The sequence below is a fragment of the Gambusia affinis genome, linkage group LG13 (assembly GCF_019740435.1).
Source record: "Gambusia affinis linkage group LG13, SWU_Gaff_1.0, whole genome shotgun sequence".
NCBI classification, from domain to species: Eukaryota; Metazoa; Chordata; class Actinopteri; order Cyprinodontiformes; family Poeciliidae; genus Gambusia; species Gambusia affinis.
In genome coordinates, this window is record NC_057880.1 from 26,142,061 (window position 1) to 26,160,168 (window position 18,108).

At 41.1% G+C, this 18,108-nt stretch overlaps 3 protein-coding genes across 7 annotated transcripts in view; 1 reads left to right on the forward strand and 2 right to left on the reverse strand.

The window, feature by feature from the left end:
- Positions 1-6,242, reverse strand: part of smoc2 (SPARC related modular calcium binding 2) — a 28,962-nt gene extending 22,720 nt beyond the window's left edge. The window contains exon 1 of one of the 2 annotated variants that reach the window (XM_044137161.1): positions 5,855-6,242. In XM_044137161.1, the coding sequence (XP_043993096.1) occupies positions 5,855-5,929 (75 nt within the window). In that variant the 5' untranslated portion in view covers positions 5,930-6,242. The remainder of the gene's footprint in view (positions 1-5,854) is intronic. The other variant, XM_044137159.1, reaches the window with a different exon arrangement.
- A 1,294-nt stretch (positions 6,243-7,536) lies between these two features.
- Positions 7,537-13,250, forward strand: LOC122842370 (eukaryotic translation initiation factor 3, subunit 6 interacting protein). The gene is made up of 15 exons (XM_044136168.1): positions 7,537-7,719; positions 8,044-8,086; positions 8,372-8,582; positions 8,686-8,765; positions 9,284-9,345; positions 9,433-9,502; positions 9,579-9,652; positions 10,520-10,691; positions 10,784-10,938; positions 11,010-11,180; positions 11,261-11,394; positions 11,971-12,144; positions 12,217-12,406; positions 12,882-12,962; positions 13,087-13,250. The coding sequence occupies exons 1-15, from the start codon at positions 7,696-7,698 to the stop codon at positions 13,156-13,158; spliced, it is 1,713 nt and encodes a 570-aa protein (XP_043992103.1). The 5' UTR covers positions 7,537-7,695; the 3' UTR covers positions 13,159-13,250.
- A 370-nt stretch (positions 13,251-13,620) lies between these two features.
- Positions 13,621-18,108, reverse strand: part of cdh23 (cadherin-related 23) — an 89,909-nt gene continuing 85,421 nt past the window's right edge. For 3 of the 4 annotated variants that reach the window (XM_044135914.1, XM_044135916.1, XM_044135917.1), the window contains 4 exons: positions 17,568-17,697; positions 17,244-17,363; positions 16,927-17,043; positions 13,621-15,182 (listed from right to left, as the gene is read on the reverse strand). In XM_044135914.1, coding sequence (XP_043991849.1) covers positions 14,841-15,182; positions 16,927-17,043; positions 17,244-17,363; positions 17,568-17,697 — 709 coding nt within the window. In that variant the 3' untranslated portion in view covers positions 13,621-14,840. The remainder of the gene's footprint in view (positions 15,183-16,926; positions 17,044-17,243; positions 17,364-17,567; positions 17,698-18,108) is intronic. The other variant, XM_044135915.1, reaches the window with a different exon arrangement.

Genomic DNA, 18,108 nt, shown 5'->3' on the forward strand with positions numbered 1-18,108 from the left:
GCTTTGATGTTTAAATATGAATATGAAATACTGCACTGTTGTGCTCTTTCAAAGGCTACATGAAGATGAGATGAAATATGTTGTTTCTTCTGGCAACGATCTGGAAAAACCATTACTCTTTTATGCATTGAAATAATATTAAATAGTAAAATTTAGAAAAATCCAACCTTTAAATTGAGTAAATTTATTCAAAGACAAAAAAACAACCAAAAACACAATATGATGGTGAGAAATAAATCTCCAGAAATGTAATTTTCTTCAAAATAAATTTTTATTAAAAATGCTATTCATTTGCTTTTCCAGGAATTATTAATGCATATTTTCCTGTTTTCCTGGTGCATAAATATATATTTTTTTGCATCCATTGCTCTGAGCCACTGATCCAAAAGGGAAAGTTAAAAAACTGAGTCAAGAAAACCAAACGGTTCGATCAACCTGTTCCTCACCTCGCCTGTGGGGGCGCTGCACCAAAAACCACTAAAGGAAACAACATGAAAATCTCAGAAGAAGACACTGAGCACAACTTCCTTCCTCACAAATTGCAAACAAAAATTGAGTGGCATTATATTTTAGAGGTGGCAGCATTTCTCTTTTGTCTTTGGCTAAAAAAAAAAAAAGAACAAAAAATAAAAAACAAGCCATTTTTTCTGCTACTACTAGACAAGCATTTTAGTTGCATTTACCTAGAACCCCCTGCACTTCAGGCTGCTTCTTGCTGTTGGAGTGTCTACAGTCACATCTGCATTTAAACTGCACCAGAGTTCACTTCAACCGAACCCAGACAGAACCCAGAGGTTCTCAGGCGGAGCAGAGTTTGCTGTTTTGGTCTGACTGCATTCACACCTCAGCAAACAAACCAGAATTTCTAGATAAACAGACTGGAGTCTGATTAAGGCGACTAAACAAGGCTAATCTGAACGCACCCTTAGTCTCCTAGATGTGATTTGATCTTAAGTCTGATTTTCCGTCCTGGTTGTTCTCTGTTTCCTCTTCTCATAACTTTTCACACAATTCTTCTCATCCTCCAGTTTCTCCATCTCTCTCAGTTCCCTTTCATTCTACTGTATAATGTCTTTGGCAAAGGCATTAGTAGCTATCCTGGGTGTGTGTGTGTGTGTGTGTGTGTGTGTGTGTGTGTGTGTACATGTGTGTTTGACCAAAAGGCTTGCGTTGGCCCTCCAGCTCTCAGCCAGCAGCAACAGGCCCCCCAGCAGCCAGCAGACTGACAACCCTAACTGAGTCTTTCAGCAGCTCAGCATCCTGCTAAATGGTCACTATACAGCGCACAGCGGAGCGCAAAACGCCTGCAGGTTTACCATAAAGCTTCGAGATCACAGCCTGGGAAAACACAGCAAGCCGTGAAATCAGCCAACCACGAAATCCGCCACCCAGATTTACCATCAGATTTCCTGCTAACAGTCGCCATGATGGAGTGGGACAACGGGAAGGACATGAGAATGAGTCGGAACAAGAAGCTTTAGAGGGTAGCAGTGCTGAGATGCTCCTTCTGGTGTAGGGGGGTTTCTGACCAGCATGTTTCCTTCCAGCTAGTTCACCCCATTGCTGTGAGCTGCAGCATGATGATGAATGGCCTCTGTTTCTGCACACTGCACAAGCTTCCACCCTGATTCATCAGGAAACTGCTCCATACAAGACAGGACACATATTGAGACTCAAATATGCCCAAATCCTTTTCTTGTCTACTTGCAGACAGCTGCTTCTCATATTCTCTCTTTTTGCTCTTTCTTTTCAGATTTTCTTTCTTTTTGTGATCTCACTTGGAAGATGCTGTTTGCATCTGCTCAAAGAACAGAAGAGGCTGGGCAGGGAACAACAGACGGCTGAAAGACGGCGAGACGTGCAAAGTGCGAGGGAATGTTTTTTTCCCTCCCAAATCAGCCGGCATACAAATCAAATCCTATTACCTCCCTTCGGCTCTGCGGTATTGTGGGGCTGAATGGCGTACAGCAGAGGCAAGCCTCCAGTGGCGAGCCCTTTGTGAGCCGATGAGGGCCCCGTGGGCTGGGAGGCCCCCCACTTCCAGCCCCTGAAGAAGCCCCTCACACTCCGGCCCTGCAGGACCAGCGGGAGCCCTGGCCCAGAGCTGCAGCTAATGTGCTAAATGGCCTTAGCAGGGGTTTCCCACATTGATGCAAGGAAGGAGAATCATTAGTTTCCAGCATGGTGGAAAAGGAAGAAAGTGTCAGCCTCTAAGCAGCCTTTTATAACGACCAGAAAAAGATGTTTGAAGAAAGAAGAGTTATTGTGAGCAGCCGTTGATGGAGGAACGAGGACAAAGAGAACGTCTCTTTGCACAGGTGGGAGGCGTTCTGGAGGCACAATGGCCACTGAACCCATACTGAGCTTTGAAACAGACGTTCTTCATATGTTACACCATTTGTAAAGTTGGTAGAAAAAACACAGATAGTTTAGTTTTTTCCCCCAAGTTTTTAAAGAGTTTCTTTTCATATGCTGAGAGATTTAAATGGCTATTGGTTGGGGTTTTAAACTAGGTTGATTAGATTGAGGTATGTTGGGGGGTTTTCCCTTTCATCTGGTTTTTATTCTTATTTTAAATGTGTCCATTGAGAAGCATTCTGAATCTTGTTGTGCTGTCAGCTGAATGACAGTAAAAGTTTTGTGACTTTGAAAAAGTCCAATTTTAGTCTTCTACTAAATAAATTAAATTAATCAAGTGTGGATTCAGAACCTTTCATCTATTGCTCCTAAATAAAACTTTGATTCAACCAACTGTTTTTAAAAGACGTTTTCCTCCTGAAATGGCAACTTTGGAGGAACTACAGAGATTCACATGTTTGTCTTAAGAGCAACTATTAGGTGGCAACTCCACCAATCTGACATCCATGGAAAAGTGGCAAAAGGAAAGTCATTTTTAAAGAACATCTGAAGTAGAAAAATAACACTGCACATCAGTCTGAACACCACATCGGGCTGCAAGGTAGTGGCTGCATCATACTGTGGGGAAGCTGATCAGAGTTCATGGGAAGATGGATGGAGTTCAGTAAAGGAAAATCCAAGTATGGTCATATTCAATAAATTAGAGGATATGTCCAGGTGAGTCTTGTTTGTCAGATGATTAAAAGTTAAATTTGTATCTTAAATGTTGTGTTTTCATTTGTTGTTAGCTGTAAATAATCATGATTAAGAGGAATGAAGTTTTAAAACATCAATTTTAGTCCAATTAATCTACATGATGTGTTTCACTTTCTTGATGGAGTTACTGAAATCAATCAACTTTTCAATAAATTGTTATTTTTTCAAATTTTTCTGTAGAAAGCTTGTTAGCGGCAGAAGACTGTAGACAGGCAGAAGTCCAACACTAAACATACAGCGGAACAGTTTAGATCAAAGCATATTCATCTGTTAAAATGGCCTAGTCAAAGTCCAGACCAGCATCCAATTGAGAGTATCTGGTAATAAGGCTTGACAACTCATATTCTGTAAAAGGGTGAGGTATATTGTGAGGATAAACTAGCAAATGTCTTTAGATAAATTTCAAACCTTTTAGTACTGAATCACTGAGGTTGAAAAGGAAAATTAATTGGTAAAACCTGAGAACCATGAATCATCTTCATGTAGTTTGTCACATAAATCCCCTAAAATACAGCAAAGGATGTGGTTGTGACACGACAAAATGTGGAAAAGTTTCTGAGGTATGAATAATTTTCCAAGTCACAACATATCACATTGAAATTTTCTTTTTTCTTTTTTTTTTTTTTCTGTGTGCATCCTTCTTTTCAAACATGCTTGCAAACTCCTATTTCTCCCTGGACAAAAAAACTCTCTCACACAAATAATCCTGAAAAATAACCCACAAAATTAGCAAATTACTCAGCTGTTAACATGAAACCAGGAGTGAAACAATGAGTCAGAAGTCGGTCTGCTGCTGCGCACAGATATCAGGCCAACACGCAAATCAACAGGGATGCTTCTCATTCTTGCAGTTCTCCCATCAGACTTGGATGTGATGTGATGTGAAAACACACCACAAACACATCTGTTCCTGGGCAACCGCTTTATGACCTGAAAATCCTCTGATTCCATTTCTGAAGCAGGAATCACGACAGCCACTCACTGAGCAGATTTAGTGTGAGTGGATGTGTAAATTGTGGAGGAACGCTGGCTTGGTGAAACAATTACTCCCACATTCCACCGCTTCATCGCGCTGCCGCAGAGAGAGGATTTCAACCTTTTCACTCAGGTTAATAACTCTTAGACATCTTAACGCAAACCGTAAATGATGTTCCTGGGGAGGCAGCTGCCACATCAGCCGGCCCGGCAGTGAGGGGGATGACCGAGCACATTCCTCTCCCTGCTAATCCTTCTTTGGCACTGTACCTGAACCTGATCAGGCCAATGAAATCCCACCTCCTCTCAAAATGCAGGTTTTTTTAGCAGTTGATGGAAAAACTGAACAGACTGCTGGCGTAAACAATGCCATGTGCACCGGCTGCTCCGGCCTGTCGATCCATGCTTCTGCTGCACATCAAAAGCATCAAACCATCCTGAGTGTGAAAGTTTTTTTGTCAATGTTTAAGGCAAGTTTTGTTTAAGGCAAAATGAAAGACTGCCATTGTTTGGTTTTAAACATGCACCAAACATAAAATTATGGTGCATTTCTGAACAACTATTATGTCTTACAGTTATTTTTAGCATAATTCAACATTGCAGCATGTTGAGAATATCAAGAGGAAACCAGAACAACCATTTACCAAAGATAGGTTATTGCTTATTTTGGGTGTGTTTGCTGAAGAAGGCATTCTGAGACACTTTTATTAATTTGGTAGTTAATCCGTTTTGGTTTTCAAACACATTGTTATGGTGTAACTAAATTTTCATTGACCCACGTGAAAAGATGTGCCATGTTTTTGCAAAAATGTTTTGATGGGTATAGTTTGATCTTCTGGTAGAACATCATGCTATGACATACAGGTGGATTTAAATAAATTAGAAAATAGTTGAAAGTTTATTTATTTCAGTGTTTCGGATGAAAAAAATGTCATTTATGTATTGTACAGATTCATTACACTCAGAGTGACATGAATTAAGTTTTACTATGAAAACCTCAAAATTCAGTTCATCAGAAAATGTGATTACATAAGACTAATAAAGGGAGGATTTATATAAAAGTATTAAATTATTTCCATGCTTATATGTTCATGTGGAGGACTGCAGACTTTATAGTTGTCCAGCAGACTGTCTCTTTTTGTAAACCACAAAAGGTCAATGCTAAAGAAGTTGGTTTAGTGGAGGGAAAACATGGTGGCAAGGTGTATAAGCAACACCAGTTACTGCAACCTTGCTGAAATTGTGAATTAAAAAGGTCCAGTTTTTAATTCACAATTAAAAGGGGCGTTGACTGCAGACGGAGAAGAAGCTTCAAAAACTTCCAGACACTAAACAAGACTTCCGTGTCAGTGATGGTTTAGAGTGTTATGTCATCTGCTGTCGTCGGTTTTATCGAGTCCAGAGTCAGCGCAGTCATCTCTCCGGACATTTTAGAGCACTTCATCGTTACTGACAAGCTTTATGGTGAGGTTGAACCTGGTGCCTACCAGCGTCAAAAGCACCAAAACCTGATTTAATGACACAGCTTAAAATACCTGCCACCGCACAGAGGCAGTAATCCAGGCAGAATGTTGAGTGTTCAAGGACAGACTTTTCATAAGCTGACATTTCTGTTTGTCAGCTTTATTGGTCTTATGTAATCATTTTGTGATAAACCAGATTTCAAAAACTGTAAATCAAACCCGTCAAAATTTAAATCCAAACCAATATTTTTGGTCCTAAATGAAATAAAGTGAATCGTTCTGTGCCTGTTGCGGCTTCATACCGTGAGAGCGGAGAACTTCTGAGCGCGTCCTGCGCACATCAGGCAGAGGAGAGCCAGCAGCGGCCAGACGCGCATCCTGACGCAGCGCAACAAGAAAAACTGTCCACAATTACGCACGGTCCAAAATTCCCTGCGCTCCACTGCGCGAACTTCACTTCAGCACCAGAGAAATTAATGTGGAGAAAAGCGATAGAAAAAAGGCAAAAGAGAAAAATCCACTCTGCCTCTTGCGGAAAGTACCTGCGGTGAACAGGCTGGTTGGTTTCGCTCCGTTTCCTTGTTTTCGTCTGCCAAAGCGCTTCTGTAGAAACTCTCCTTATTTCTGGCAGAGTAATAACCCCCCCTCCCCCCAGCAGCCCTGACCTTTCCCCCTCCCTCAGTCTCTCTCTTTCTCTCTATTTCTCTCCCTCTTTCTCTCCTCTTTCAGATCCAGCTTCCACACCCCTTTCCCTCCTGATTCCTTATCGGGATGCAGGCAGCGTGCAGCCGGTGGGCAGGCAGGCAGGTAGGAGGTAGGTGTAGGTTAGGGACCCCGTTTGCTGCCGGTAGGTGAGCCAAACACGTCAGGTAATCTTGTCATTTCGTCCAACTCACTCAAAACCGCATTTTTCCTCTATCATCAAGATTTTCACTCAATAGATAAAAGAAGAGGAGAAGTCAGATAGGAAAAACTCAGATTTTGGGACACACTCTGTCTGGATTGGATTGTTTATGGATGATTTCTGAGTTTGAATGAATATCCTCAAGGGAAATCTGGACACAGTTAGAAAAATTCCCCAAATATCCAACAATCTTCCATTTAGAGCTTAAAAACAAACCAAAGAAAATCTGAATCTGACCGCCAACCCCAAACTAACTCCAGATCTAAAGTTTCATCATGTGGAAGTTCAGGCACTTCACTTCAAGTTGAAGCAACGATGAACTGAATGTTAATCCGAGCAACTCAACGGTCCTCCACCAACCGAGCGTCCTATTGGGACACCTACCTGCTGCTGTGGCTCCACCTAGCGGTGTTTTGGAGTAATACCGACTGGAAGATCGTGCTCAGTTTAGCCTTCAGTATAATATTTTATACTATATATTATTTTAAAGACAACATTTGTCAACTTTTTCAATTAACTTTGAGTGTTAATAAAACAGATGCACAATTTTGCTATCACTTCTGAAGCTTTTTCACATTCTGTTACAGCAAACATTTTTGGATTTTATGTGATGAAGCAACAAAGTAGAGCAAAATTGTGAAGTGGAAGGAAAATGATACGTGTTTTCTTTCTTTCTCAAATAAAAATCCAAAAATGTGCATCAAGCCCCATTTTTACTGTAGTTGCGAATAATCCTTCAACATGTAATATGGACAAATTATGATGACATATTTTTATATGCAATAATTTATGTATTTAATGAACTATTAAAATAACCAAGTAATCATATGTAAATTTATTAACTAGATAGCATATTCTTTACCGGGTAAATTCCCTTAATTCTCCTCCCCTAATTGTTTTCATATGAAAAACTAAATTATTTCGAATGAAATCGTGTTTCAAACATCCTTCATCCCACAGCTATCAGTTGTCTGAAAAGACGCTTAAGATCAGCTGTAAAAGGAACTGAATTTCAAAACGTTCAACTTAAATGCAAAATAAGATTGCATTTATTTGCCCTGAGACTCAAGTTCTCACAATGCCCCACAGTTATGTTTCTGGCTCACGTCACAGCACGTCCTTTCCGCTTCCTCCCGTCTCTCCAGCGGCAGCTGCGTGGTTTAGCGGCGTTAGCTTGTTGGGTCCCGCTGCTGGCCTGTTTTTCTATTAATCTGCGGGTTTGGATTGAATCCCACCAGAATGTCGTACCACGAAGAGGAGGAAGTAAGTATTTGTGATCGGTTCGACATACTGTAGATCTGATTTTGAAATATTTGTGACATACAGGCTAGCCGCTTAGCACCTAGCAGCAGTTCCAGCCGGTGTAACTGTAGGTAGCTAGCTAGCATGAGAGGCAATATTGTTGATTGTGACGGAGTAAGCAGTTACATCTGTTAGCTGTATCTAATGTCAGATAACTAACTTTAAGAAGGTTAAGATAGATGTGCAGTACAATAAACTGACGCTACTATTTACTGTACTTGTACTACTGCTTGACAAATATTTTAGCATCAGCTAAATAGTCAAATAACATCTTTTTCTCCACAGTACGATCCTTATGCCTACTCAAATGACTACGATCTGCACACAGGTAAATGTACGAGTAAATGTTTGAACTGTTTGTTTTTAATCCAGATAAATTGATATGAATCAAAATACGTTAGTGTATTTTGGAAATTGTGAAATTATCTTATTTAATAAATTCAAAAGGGAAACTTTGTTTAGATTCATAACAACAAAGATAGTAAACTATGGTTGCTTGAAATTAATCTTCAATTTTCACTTTTATGTTAAATTACTGAAAAAAGTTATTGTTTCTATCTAATTTAATTGGATTCACCTGAAGCCTCTCTAAACAAAGTTCTTTTATTCGCAGGTGATCCTAAAGCAGATCTGGCGTATGAGCGGCAGTATGAGCAGCAGACCTACCACGTCATTCCAGAGGTCATCAAGAACTTCCTGCAGTATTTCCACAAAACCATTTCTGATCTGATCGACCAGAAAGTTTACGAGCTGCAGTCCAACCGCGTGTCCAGCGAGAGCATTGAGCAGAAGATCTACGAGATTCAGGACGTCTATGAGAACAGGTGAGCCCAACGCTTCATAGAGACAGCCGAGGTGTGTGTGTGTGCGTGTGTGTGTGTTGGCATGAAGTATGTTTAATCTTGATTTTGCTTTGCTTCTAATCAGCTGGAACAAGTTGACTGATCGTTTCTTCAAGAATTCCCCGTGGCCTGAAGCTGAAGGCATCGCCTCGCTTGTTGGCAACGGTGAGAGCATCATCCAATCAGATTACAGTTCAAACCAGAAGTTGACGTGCACCTTTTTTCTCTGACTGCCTGAAGTTTAATCAGACCAAACTTCTTTTGTTTCAGCTCAGTCAGAATTACGTAAATTATTTCTATTTACCTAAATAATAAGGTATTTTAGTATAATGAGAAATCAGATCTGTCAGACATTTATTAATCTTTTGAAAGTCAGTAGTTTACATCGTGAGTGATTTCTTTCTTGTTTTGACTCGATGGGGAAGTCAAAAGAAATCAGCCAAGGTCTCAGGACGATGTCTTCTAATACTGTGTGTAAATATCTGCTTTAACTGCATAATTTTAGTGTTTTTTTAATGAAATGCATCAAAATGAGTTTTTCTTGGAGTTCTTCAGTGTGAAAAAAATGCTTAAATGGATAATATAGTTTGAAATACCTGAGGTACTCTAAACTTTAGACTTCTCCTCTAAGGCGTTACTTCCTGCTCATGTAAAACTGATGTTGGTGTTTGTCATTTGCACAGATGCTGTTTTCCTCATCCTCTATAAGGAGCTCTATTACAGACACATCTACGCTAAAGTCAGCGTGAGTAGCGGCGTGACGTTAACGTCTGGTCGGGTTCTGGAGCTGCCAACATTCTGTCAGAACCGTCGTCTCTCTGTGTGTGATTAGGGTGGACCCACTTTGGAGCAGAGGTTCGAGTCGTACTACAACTACTGCAACCTCTTCAACTACATCCTCAGTGAGTTCAACCATCCTGGTGCCGTAGCTTTACCTGTAGATGCTTCAGTTATATGACAACATGTGGCTGTGAACAGATGCAGACGGCCCCGCCCCTCTGGAGCTGCCAAACCAGTGGCTGTGGGACATCATTGACGAGTTCATCTACCAGGTGTGCATCATATTACGAACTTTAATCATGAAATCGAATGATAAAATTTTATAGTTTGTGTTTTATTTAGGGATGCACCGATCCACCTTTTTCTCTTCCAATGCGATATCTGAGCTTTATTTTCGGCCAGAACCGATCCGATACAGAAAAACAACTGAATTGAATAAAAATAGTACATAAATGTACTGAATTACACATTTATTTGACAACTCTGAACCAGCAAAATGCACTTAAATCCACCAACAACTATTCTGTCATGGTAATACATTTTCTGGACAATAAATTGTTCCAGTAATTATTGCAATAAACGATAATATTGTTTTGAGAGCATTTTCAACTAATTTAGTGTGATAATAATGCAAGAATATATTCTCATAGCTCAATAAACTTTAAACTTTAATGAACATTTAACACTGGAACTGGAAGACATTTTAAAAATCTAAAATAAATAAAACAAACAAAATGAATTATAAAGACAAATCTATCCTTCAAACAGAACAGAGCCAGCTGAAACCAAAGCACCAGACTAAAGACTTGTCTTCCAGTTTTTGGTAGAACAGAAGAAAAATGATTAATAATGCAAAAGGAAATTGAGTTCATTGTGATTTTTTATATAATTAACTGATTTATTAGTTTTTGTGAAAGGCCTACAACAAATCATCTTTCAAATGATTCAGAAAAGGCAGTTAGGAATCCTAAATATAAGATAAATAATAAAGCATGATGTCGATGTAAAGCATAGAACTAGACAGAATAGATGTGCCCTTATGAATCCGGACTGATCCAGATATTAACGTCGGATCGGTTCATGTCTAGTTTTATGGAAACAGGAACTAAAATGCTGAACCTGCTCCGTTTCCTCCACAGTTCCAGTCCTTCAGTCAGTACCGCTGCAAAACAGCCAAGAAGTCCGAGGAGGAAATCGAGTTTCTGAGGAACAACCCGAAGATCTGGAACGTCCACAGCGTCCTGAACGTCCTCCACTCCCTGGTGGACAAGAGCAACATCAACCGGCAGCTGGAGGTCTACACCAGCGGAGGTGAGCTCATGTTAGGTGTTTTATTTAGCCGCAACGTTTAAAGCAAAGGTAACGTAGATGACTGAAGGCTGTCGCCCATTGGTCGGCTGCAGGAGATCCAGAGAGTGTCGCTGGGGAATATGGCCGCCACTCCCTGTACAAGATGCTGGGCTACTTCAGCCTGGTGGGTCTGCTGCGGCTGCACTCCCTGCTGGGCGATTATTACCAGGCCATCAAAGTCCTGGAGAACATCGAGCTCAACAAGAAGGTGAGAGAGAGACTTTCTGATGGAGAGATTTGTTGGTGTTCAGCGGCTTGATCGCACTTCCTGTCCGGTAGAGCATGTACTCCCGCGTGCCGGAATGCCAGATCACCACCTACTACTACGTAGGATTTGCCTACCTGATGATGCGGCGCTACCAGGACGCCATCCGAGTGTTTGCCAACATCCTGCTCTACATCCAGAGGACGAGGAACATGTTCCAGAGGTCAACCTACAAATACGAGATGGTCAGTACAGCTGTGATGGTTTAATTTTACTGACGTAAAGTGATGGGATTGAAACGTTTCATCGCCTTGGATGTTTTTAGATCAATAAGCAAAACGAGCAGATGCACGGCCTCCTGGCCATCGCCCTCACCATGTACCCCATGCGCATCGACGAGAGCATCCACACCCAGCTGAGGGAGAAGTACGGAGACAAGATGCTGCGCATGCAGAAAGGGTGAGAGACGTTGTGGGATAACATCATTTTTACCCAGGGAGACAAAACTGACACATTCAAACCACTGGATGTGTCAGTTCATTAAATTCATTAAACTGAAAATGCAATTTTGCAAATTCAGGCAAAATCAATGCATAGCAAAGCATAATCATGAGTTTATTACATATTTTCCTCAAAAATCTTCAAATACTCCCACCAGCAGGTGGCAGTATTTCTGACTTCTATTACTACTGTCTCTGCCGTGATGTCAAACTAAAATCCATGACTGATGTGGCGAGTAATTTAAGTTCTTTAAAGAATAAAAATGTTTGTGTCCAGTCTGTCTGCTTTTTTTTCTTCTTCTTGTAGATTTTGAAGGAGATTTAATGAGGAAAAATGTAAAAATGGTGAAACCTTTGAGACTGAATATGGAATAGTGACCAGCTGCTAATTGTTACAGCTGGTTGTAGAAGTCAGTTCTGTAATTTTCACACAAACGTGTCTTAGTCTCCGCTCCTTCTGATTATTATTATTATTAACCGGTACTGCAGTACTTCCTGTCAGTTCTTCATGGACTTTGCTCTGTTCACATTTCAGAGACCTGCAGGTGTTTGAGGAACTGTTCAGCTTTGCCTGTCCTAAGTTCCTGTCGCCTGTGGTGCCAAACTACGACAACGTTCATCCCAACTACCACAAGGAGCCTTTCCAGCAGCAGCTCAAGGTGTTTGCTGAGGAGGTGCAGCAGCAGGCTCAGCTCTCCACCATTCGGAGGTGATGGATGTTTAGCATCTCTTCTCCAGATTACACAGCGGCTGTTTAACCCTCCTGTCTCCATGCCGACAGCTTCCTGAAGCTGTACACCACCATGCCAGTGGCCAAGCTGGCGGGCTTCCTGGACATGTCGGAGCAGGAGTTCCGCATCCAGCTGCTCGTCTTCAAACACAAGATGAAGAACCTGGTGTGGACCAGCGGCATCTCGGCGCTGGACGGAGAGTTCCAGTCAGCGTCCGAGGTCGACTTTTACATCGACAAGGTAAAGGTTCTACTTCCTGTTTCTGTTTACGGAGCTGTGAAAAAGTCTTCACACCCTGACAGACTTCTTCTGTTTGCTCAACATGGTGATAAACTTGTAGAATGTTTTAACTCATGTTTTCTGTTTCTACATCTTCTGTGAAAAATGTGAAGAAGAAAAAAAATCTAAATAGTATCTTATCTTTGTCAACTTTCTATTCTGGAAGGAAAACATGTTATCAGTCTTAAACTTTAATCAGGGGCTGCACAAAATTATATTAAGGGCCCCCAGGCTGCACTTTGGAACAGCCTGGGGGCCAATTCCATATTTAATTCAATACTTGAATTCAACTGAATCGAGTTTGGCTCTGCCTCTCCAAAACATTTGCTTTTCTACTGTTTTTGAGTAATTCTTTTAAAATATTTCTTTTCGAGATCTATGCGAGATATATGCATACAATTTACTTGTAGATGAAAAACGGTTTTATGTTTAACAGGACATGATCCACATTGCCGATACAAAAGTTGCTCGTCGGTACGGAGACTTTTTCATCAGACAGATCCACAAGTTTGAGGAAGTAAGTAGATTCACAAAGTTTAAAACTGCTGTAGAACTTTAATTTATAAAACTGGATTATATCCCAAATATTTAAAAAGAAACGCATTCCCTGTTTTATTTATTTCTCCTTTTGTTTCCTCCAGTTAAACAGGACGTTGAAGAAAATGGCCATCACTGGCACCACCACGGCGACAGGAACCGCCACCAGCCGATGAGACCAAATCCTCTGTGGTGTAACTTGGTTTCCTGATGAAAAACTTTTCTATGTTACCTGGAAACAATAAAATTATGGAGCTGTCCAAAACAATCTGTTAACTTTTTATGTCTTTGGTGCACATTTATAATTTTTGACCACCAGGTGGCAGTATTTCCAAACTGTGTTTATTAAAAAAGGTATTTTACATAAATTTGCAAGTATTTTCCTCTGGACAAATTTTGCTTTAGAGGATTCTATCAACAGGTCCAGCTCAAATTATTTAGAGGTGTAATGTTTTATACAAATCTTTAAAAGAATTAACCAGCTAAAACTTATCCAAATGAGCGAAAAGACAAATATAATACTGTGTGTATGAAATGTTGCTTTATCCACCATTATGACTCCAGGTATTAAGTGCTTCGCTCAGGTTTCGTCCTTGTGGTGCATCAGGCTTCACATTATTTCAGACACTCGAATCAGAGACCATTTGCATATTTTAATTAGCACAGATCATCCCACAACATTTCCCAACACAGATCTCATAGCTGGTGACAACAATAATAAAAAAAGAAACAAACTTACAAAACAGGAATATAAAACATTTTTTTTCCATTACACACCACTCGACAGAAACATCTGTTATACAAGGGAAACAAATGGACATGTCACCATAGCACTAAATACTCATACGCCAAACATCCAACATGACTCCCTTAACGGTTTTGGTAAGACAACATTTTTCTTTAAAAATATCTTTTGATTCAATGTTGTTTTTTTTAAAATACAAAAATAAAAACAAAGCAAAATTTCTCACTTTGAGCTTGACAGTGAGTCCCCCACCTCACCCCACGTGGCAGTGTAAAATCACTGGGCACATTGCCATCTTAATGTCTATAAAAAAGTTATTTGCTTTTATAAATATTTGATTTCCTTTTTGATAAAACCTTTTTTTTTCTCTTCCTCATCCTTTCTTAGGAACTGTCCAGGTATTTGGAAAGTCTTTAGTTTCTGTGCTGATCATAATCACCTGCCCAAAAACGTTTTCCAAGTTTTTTGCTTCTTCACCCTCATTCTTTTGTGATTTATGTAAAATCACTGAGAAGACAATGAAAAATTCCTCAGTTATTTCCAAACTATTTAAACATTTAAATAGTTCCCGTCCACACTACGGTACACTGACTGTAATCATGTTGCCAAAGCAATTCTCTAACAATCTGCCTGATTATTTAATGTTCTCGGTTTCCCTTTAGAGGCCATCTGCTGGTCTGAGTGTGTGTAAATTGATGTATGTGTGTGTTTTTGTGAGAGTGTCTGCAGTCCAGGCATAAGTTTTAAAAGGATTCATGAGAATGAGGCACCTTTTAGATGAGTTTAAGGTCATGGTTGGAGCAAATGTTCCCCGCTCCGTCTCATTCACTCAGCATTTTAATGACTGCAAGGGAAACCTTTTGTCTTGCTGAAGACGGGGGTCCTGCAGGTGGATTAAAACTCTACAAACTGGTACTGTGACCATTTTCATCAATGAACGAGCCAGTCAAACCAGCTCAGTGCGAGTGTCCTCTTGCAGGATGTTTCACTGAAGCACTGGCTGAAGAGCTTCCCTAGACTACAAACACTTCCCCTCCAGGCCTTTTCAGGAGGATGGAGGCACAAGGACACACACAAGCCCGGTTGCCCTCAGACCAGCGAGGCCTCGGCTAGTCATAACTCTGTGATCTCCAGGGGACTCCCTGACAGGGTGTCCCCATCCTTGTGGCGGTGCATCGGGGTGGATTTAGCCGACTCCGTGCGAGCGTTTCTCTCCGAGTACAAACCGCCATCTGCGTTCAGCGCCTCTAGAGAACGTGCCAGAGCTCGCTGGTCGTCCTCTGGCAGGCTGTTGAGATCTGAGGTCAGGAGGGTGCCTGTGCTGCCATGGACCACATGGACGCCTTCAGGCCCCTTTAGCTCCACGGGAAGCTTGTGCTTGAACCGCAGAGTGCCGCGTCCGCCACCCAAGTCCAAATTCTCATCCTCATCGTCGTCCAGATCACTCTGGATTAGCTTTTAGAGACAGATAGAGAAAGAGAGTCAGTAAAATAGCGTGTAGCTAAGCACAGAAAATTGCCGGGAATACATTTGTAAGATAAAGAAAGGACTCTCCTCTGATTGCCCTTTTCCACTAGTGTGAGCTCAGCACAACTCGACTCTACAAGGAGTTTCCACTAATAACAGCTACGTGGTTCAGGCTGTTTTTAGTACCTATTTCTCAGGAGTTGCAAGTGTCCAGAGTCGGGTTGATGTCACAAGACTGTCTGGTTGTGTCACTAAAGCAACTCACTTGTTATAATTTGATCCACCATTTATAAAAACTCAGGGCTGTGCATGTAGTAGGCAGAGCAGAGTTCAGTTATGCATTCACAACTCCCCAAATGGACTGGACTTCCCATGAAACCAACTGGAGTTGGATGAAAGCGGACTGAACGGGCTGGTCTGAATGCACCATAAATGTACAAAACCACACAACAAATTCCTCACTGACGGTCTTTATTTGACAACAATAATTCAACAATCACTTTTTCCTCCCTCCATTTGTTAGAAATGAATTTTAGACTAATCATTTTAAACCTGTTGCTTCAGTTCAGAGGTTTGCAGACATTTCCGTCAGGCGGTTGTTGACCCAGTTTGTTTCTAGCTTGAACCCTGAGAAGATAAGACGACTTCATCTGCTATACAATAAAATACAAATGTGATCGTCTCAATAGCTACCCTGCTCTGTTTGCAACACAAGCCCAAATCACCACTCCTCTACCACCGTGTTTGATAGATGGTATGAGTCATTTGTGCTGATGTGGTCTGTCTGGGTTTGTCTAAAAGTGGTGCTGAGCATTGAAGCATGAAATATGTACAGTTCTTTGTTCTCGTCTTCCTAAAGAACACCGTTACACAAGTCTTGTGGTTCATTTAGATGCAACTTTGCAGACCTAAATCATGCTGCAAGAGAGGACAGGGTTTTTCCCGACAGCCCTCTCAAAGAAGTCATACCCGTTGATTCTTTTTCTAACTGTGCTAGATCACTCAGTTGGTGTTTTGCACTGTCTGCTGAGTCATCAACTCCTGGGAAAATCATCAGCTGTCCTAAATGTTCTCCACATTAGATTGTTTGAAAATTGATGCTTTGTTGATGCCTTTCCATGTTGGGCTTGTATTCATTATGTTTTAAAGATGCAATCTGCCAAAACCAAATCTTTCTGAGTTACTCAGACATTTTGATGATCAATTCTTATGTCCTTCAGAAAAAGCCAGGGTGTACTTTCCATTTTGGCTTCATCTCTGTATAATTTACAATGACATTTTAGAATCAGCTTCTCTTTGTACTCTCATTTATGACCAGATAAAGAGCATGTACTTTCTTTTTTTCATAAGTTGTTTACATAGATATGTTTGAAAATGCAAAAGAAGGAATCATTTCATCTGAATAAATGTAAAAAGTAAAAATAGACAAGTGTGAAACACAGATTAAGAGATGGATCAGAGGATAAGCAGAGTTCCAACAGATCTGATGCACATTGAAGAGAGTAAATACACCATCTATCGAGTAGAAGAGGGCTGAAAGGTCAGTATTTTGACAAATCTTGTGTTAGAAGTCTTGCAATGATTTAAAAGGAACCGATTCCAGACATGAAGCAGAAGTAGTGAAAATGTGCACCATCAGAACATGAGAGGGAATCAAAAGAACAGCTAGAGTGGCAGTGAAGAAGACCAGCAGCAGATGCAGAGAGCTCAGCGGTTTTTCTTCCAGGCCCACCTCAGTAACTGATGACTTATCTCCTTCTCCTTGGCCGGTGGAAACGGTGGCGAGCCGCGCTGCAAAGAGCTTTTTCAGCCTCAGATAGTCATCCAGAACCACCTTCAGTAGAGAACCCTGACAGGACGGCAGTTAGGATCAGACAAACTCTGAGACAATCCGCCCCATAAGCCCGAACGTCAACCCCTGAACCCACAGCCGGCAGTCAGAACACGAGTGACTGTCTTTGACTCCACCGCTCAGTGCTTGTTGATTGGAGTTAGGATGAGTACATACATCAATGTTTCTGCATGTTTGCTTCCCTTGATGCGTCTTACCTTGATGGGCCCTTCCCTCATAATCTGACCCAGCTTAGCGATGTTGTCGTATTCCTGGATGGCGGCTCTCAGGTAGCGATCGTCCTCTAGCCTCGCTTGAGGCTCGCGACCAAAGGTCCCCTGAAAGGAAAACCACACACAGTCACCATAGTAATCAATTCTGGATTACCAACTACTATTGTACCAATTATTGTTCTAGGAAACACTGAAGTTATAGGTTGGAGAATCAGTCCATCTTGGAAAAAGAACAATTCAAAGTAATCCATAAATCCAGGACTGTAGGAATAAGCTGAGCAGTGAAGCCAGATGAATGTTGGTACTGACGTGTGTGCGCGCCGGGCTGTTCCACAGGTCGGTGATCTCACTCAGGTTCTCCGGTAGGTCGTCTTCATGATTAGCCTGAGCAGCAAGCTCCAAGTTACGACAGAAAGGGTCCATCCACACGGGATTCGCTCTGCAGGAAGAAACGTGCAACTAACCCCCAAGTCAACTTTTTGTTTGCAAATAAACTGTCTAAATAGGTCACTTAGGGTTCTATATTTATACTATATTTATGTTTCAGTTTTTACATTTTTGTGTAAATTTGATTAATCCTGCAATATTTTGCCAAAAACTGACTCAGTGCTGCCCTCTTTGGGTTGACGGGTGGCTACTGCAGTTACATTTTTCTATTTATTACAGTTTGGTACCTTTGTCACTCAGCCCAGTTCGGGTATAAAACAGTGTCAGTCTGCCACAGCCCCACCTGGTGGCGAGTCAGAAGTTGGAAACGCCATAAAAGTCTCCAACTACATGAAGGAAAAAGTTGCTAGACTTGTCGCTAGTCATTTTTCTCAACGAGAAAATCGCAAGAGGGTCTGAAACG